This window comes from Geosmithia morbida (genome assembly GCF_012550715.1).
Source record: "Geosmithia morbida isolate 1262 chromosome Unknown scaffold_21, whole genome shotgun sequence".
Lineage (NCBI taxonomy): Eukaryota > Fungi > Ascomycota > Sordariomycetes > Hypocreales > Bionectriaceae > Geosmithia > Geosmithia morbida.
The window spans coordinates 72967-75514 of NW_023336208.1; the positions used below are offsets into that span (position 1 = coordinate 72967).

General features: G+C 48.1%; 1 protein-coding gene across 1 annotated transcript; it reads left to right on the forward strand.

Annotated features, from left to right (window-relative positions):
• Positions 1–1350: 1350 nt before the first annotated feature.
• GMORB2_4516 (dolichyldiphosphatase) lies at positions 1351–2290 on the forward strand (the record flags this gene model as incomplete). Its single annotated transcript, XM_035466490.1, has 2 exons — positions 1351–1407; positions 1562–2290. The coding sequence occupies 2 exons, from the start codon at positions 1351–1353 to the stop codon at positions 2288–2290; spliced, it is 786 nt and encodes a 261-aa protein (XP_035318259.1).
• Positions 2291–2548: the final 258 nt, after the last annotated feature.

Genomic DNA, 2548 nt, shown 5'->3' on the forward strand with positions numbered 1-2548 from the left:
GGGGGGGGGTGGTGGAGGAGGGGGGTTTGCTATTTTTTTATATGTTTTTTTTCTTCGTTTCTTCTTCTTGAAGAGTAAAGAAAAGAGATAAAAAAAAATCCCAAAAAAAACAATGATCCACCCACTAATATTTCGAGCAAGAAGAAAATAGCGTGATGAGGATAGAAAGAGTTGAAAGTGGAGAGGGGGAGAGAGAGAGAGAAGAGGTTGGTAAGGAAGGAGGTGGGAAAAAAAAAAGAAAAAGAGAGAAGATGTAAGATGGAAAAAAAAAAAGAGGAAATTATGCCCGGGGCGCAAACAAGATGAATGACGCACAATGGATGAAAAAAATCCCAAAAAATGACGAGGGGGATCGCAAGAGTTTTGCGACAATTAGTAAATTTCTTACTTTTTTATTTCCTTTTTTTTTTTGGAAAGAGAGTTTTCTTTTCTTTCTTTTTTCTCTTGTAGTGATGGTACTGGGTCGGTCATAATAACCCCCCAAATTTTTTTTTTTAAAAAAAATAAAGAAATTAGGGGGCAAAAAAAAAAAATCATTACAGAAAATTAAAAATCATTAAAAAAGAAATTATGCAGCTGAGGAACTAATAACAAGCTATTATTGCTCACCATTGGTGTTCAACGCGTTATAGCCGCGTTCCAAAGGAGGGCAGAGAAAAGAAAAGAGAGAAAAAAAAACAATAACAACAACAACATAATTTTATGCAGATAGCAGAGCGAGCTGCTTGATCCGACAGGTTCACGCGCAAAGTATGGTGAAATTGAGATTACTTTACTGTATACGAAGTCAATTATTCTATTCTATACAAAGTCATACTCTTGACGTATATAATCTGTACAGTAATATATATGTAACTAATATACATATATGTATATATGTATATATATATATATATATATATAATATAATATACATATATATAACAGTGCTGGTCTACTCGGTCCTCTTACTGTGATGCAATGACGCTGTGATTTCCTCCTCCTCTCCCCTCCCCTCTTCCACCAATCACGCCGTCATAAAATACAACCTCACTTATTGTACCGAGATATCCCAAAATATCCGTCGTACCCTGTACATCTTCATTTTGGTTATTTTGGTTACGTAGCTCTAGATCTAGACCCCTCCACTGACGCAACCCGTCAACCACTTCCCACTTCTCCTCTTGTCTGATACCCCACGACTCGACTTCTCCCTTCCCACTTCAACACCCTCTCATGCGATGCATCGCAACCGATACAGCCCAACCCCCTTCCCCTTCCCCCTCTCCATCATAGCATCCACACACACACGCGCGCGCGCACACACCAATACGAGAACAAAAACAAAATCTCACAGACCGCCAGCCAAACATGGAAGGAGGAGAGCTGGGACCACTGGCCTCCCTCTCCATCACCCACGTCTACTATGTGCGTACATGATGGATCATTCATCCTCCTCTACCTCCTCTACCCTCCACCCTCTCCCCATCTCTCCCCATCTCTCCCCATCTCTCCCCATCTCTCTCCATCTGTCTCCATCTTCCCAGCTGACGTGACCCCCTCCCCCCCTTTTTGTTGACAGGACCCAGACGATCGCCTCTCTCTGGCATGCGCCTACCTCGCCCTCCTCCCCCAGGCCCTGTGCGTAGTCTACGTCACCCTGATCATGTCCACGCGCGAGGTCGAGATCGCCCTGACCTTTCTGGGGCAGCTGGCCTGCGAGGCCCTCAACTTCGTCCTGAAGCGCCTCATAAAGGAGGAGAGGCCGGCCCGCATACACGGTAAGGGGTACGGCATGCCATCCTCCCATGCTCAGTTCGTCGCCTTCTGGAGCGCCTCGGTCGCTCTTTTCCTGTTCTTCAGACATCGTTCACCTACCACATCCTCGACCTCTGCCGCATCCACTTCCACTTCCTCCTCGACCGCTGCCACGGCAACTGCTGCTGCTCCTCCTCCTCCTCGGAAGCATCCCCGTCAGGCACACCATAGACCTTGGTCCACGGCGGACAAGGCGATCCTCACCCTCGCTTCGGGACAGCTGGCCGGTCTGGTGGCCTGGAGCAGGGTATACCTCAACTACCACACCACGAGACAGGTCGTGGCCGGCGGCCTGACGGGCGTGGCCTGCGCCGTGGCCTGGTTCGTCGTCACCGCCGTCGCGCGCAGGTCCGGCTGGCTGGCCTGGGCCGTGGATCTGCCCGTCTTCAGGATGGCCAGGGTGCGCGATCTCATCGTCGAGGAGGACATGTGTCAGGCTGGATGGGAGAAGTGGGAGGCCAGGAGGATGCAGGAGGCTAAGAAGGAGAGTTGACCGGCGGGTGGGAAGAAGATTGCTAGAGCGTCACCCTTCTTCACTTTGTTTTTTTACTTCACTTTTTTTTTATCTTAACGTGTTCATCATTGCATCGATACTCTGACGTCTATATTGAAAGGAATTCTCATCACCAAACCACTCGTATACTTGAAAGGAGAAGCGGAAAAGCCTCGTCATCATTTTTTACATTCAGAGGGAGGACATACAGTACATGGCCTGCTTTCTAACAAGGAAGGGGGGGGGGGGGGGGGGGGG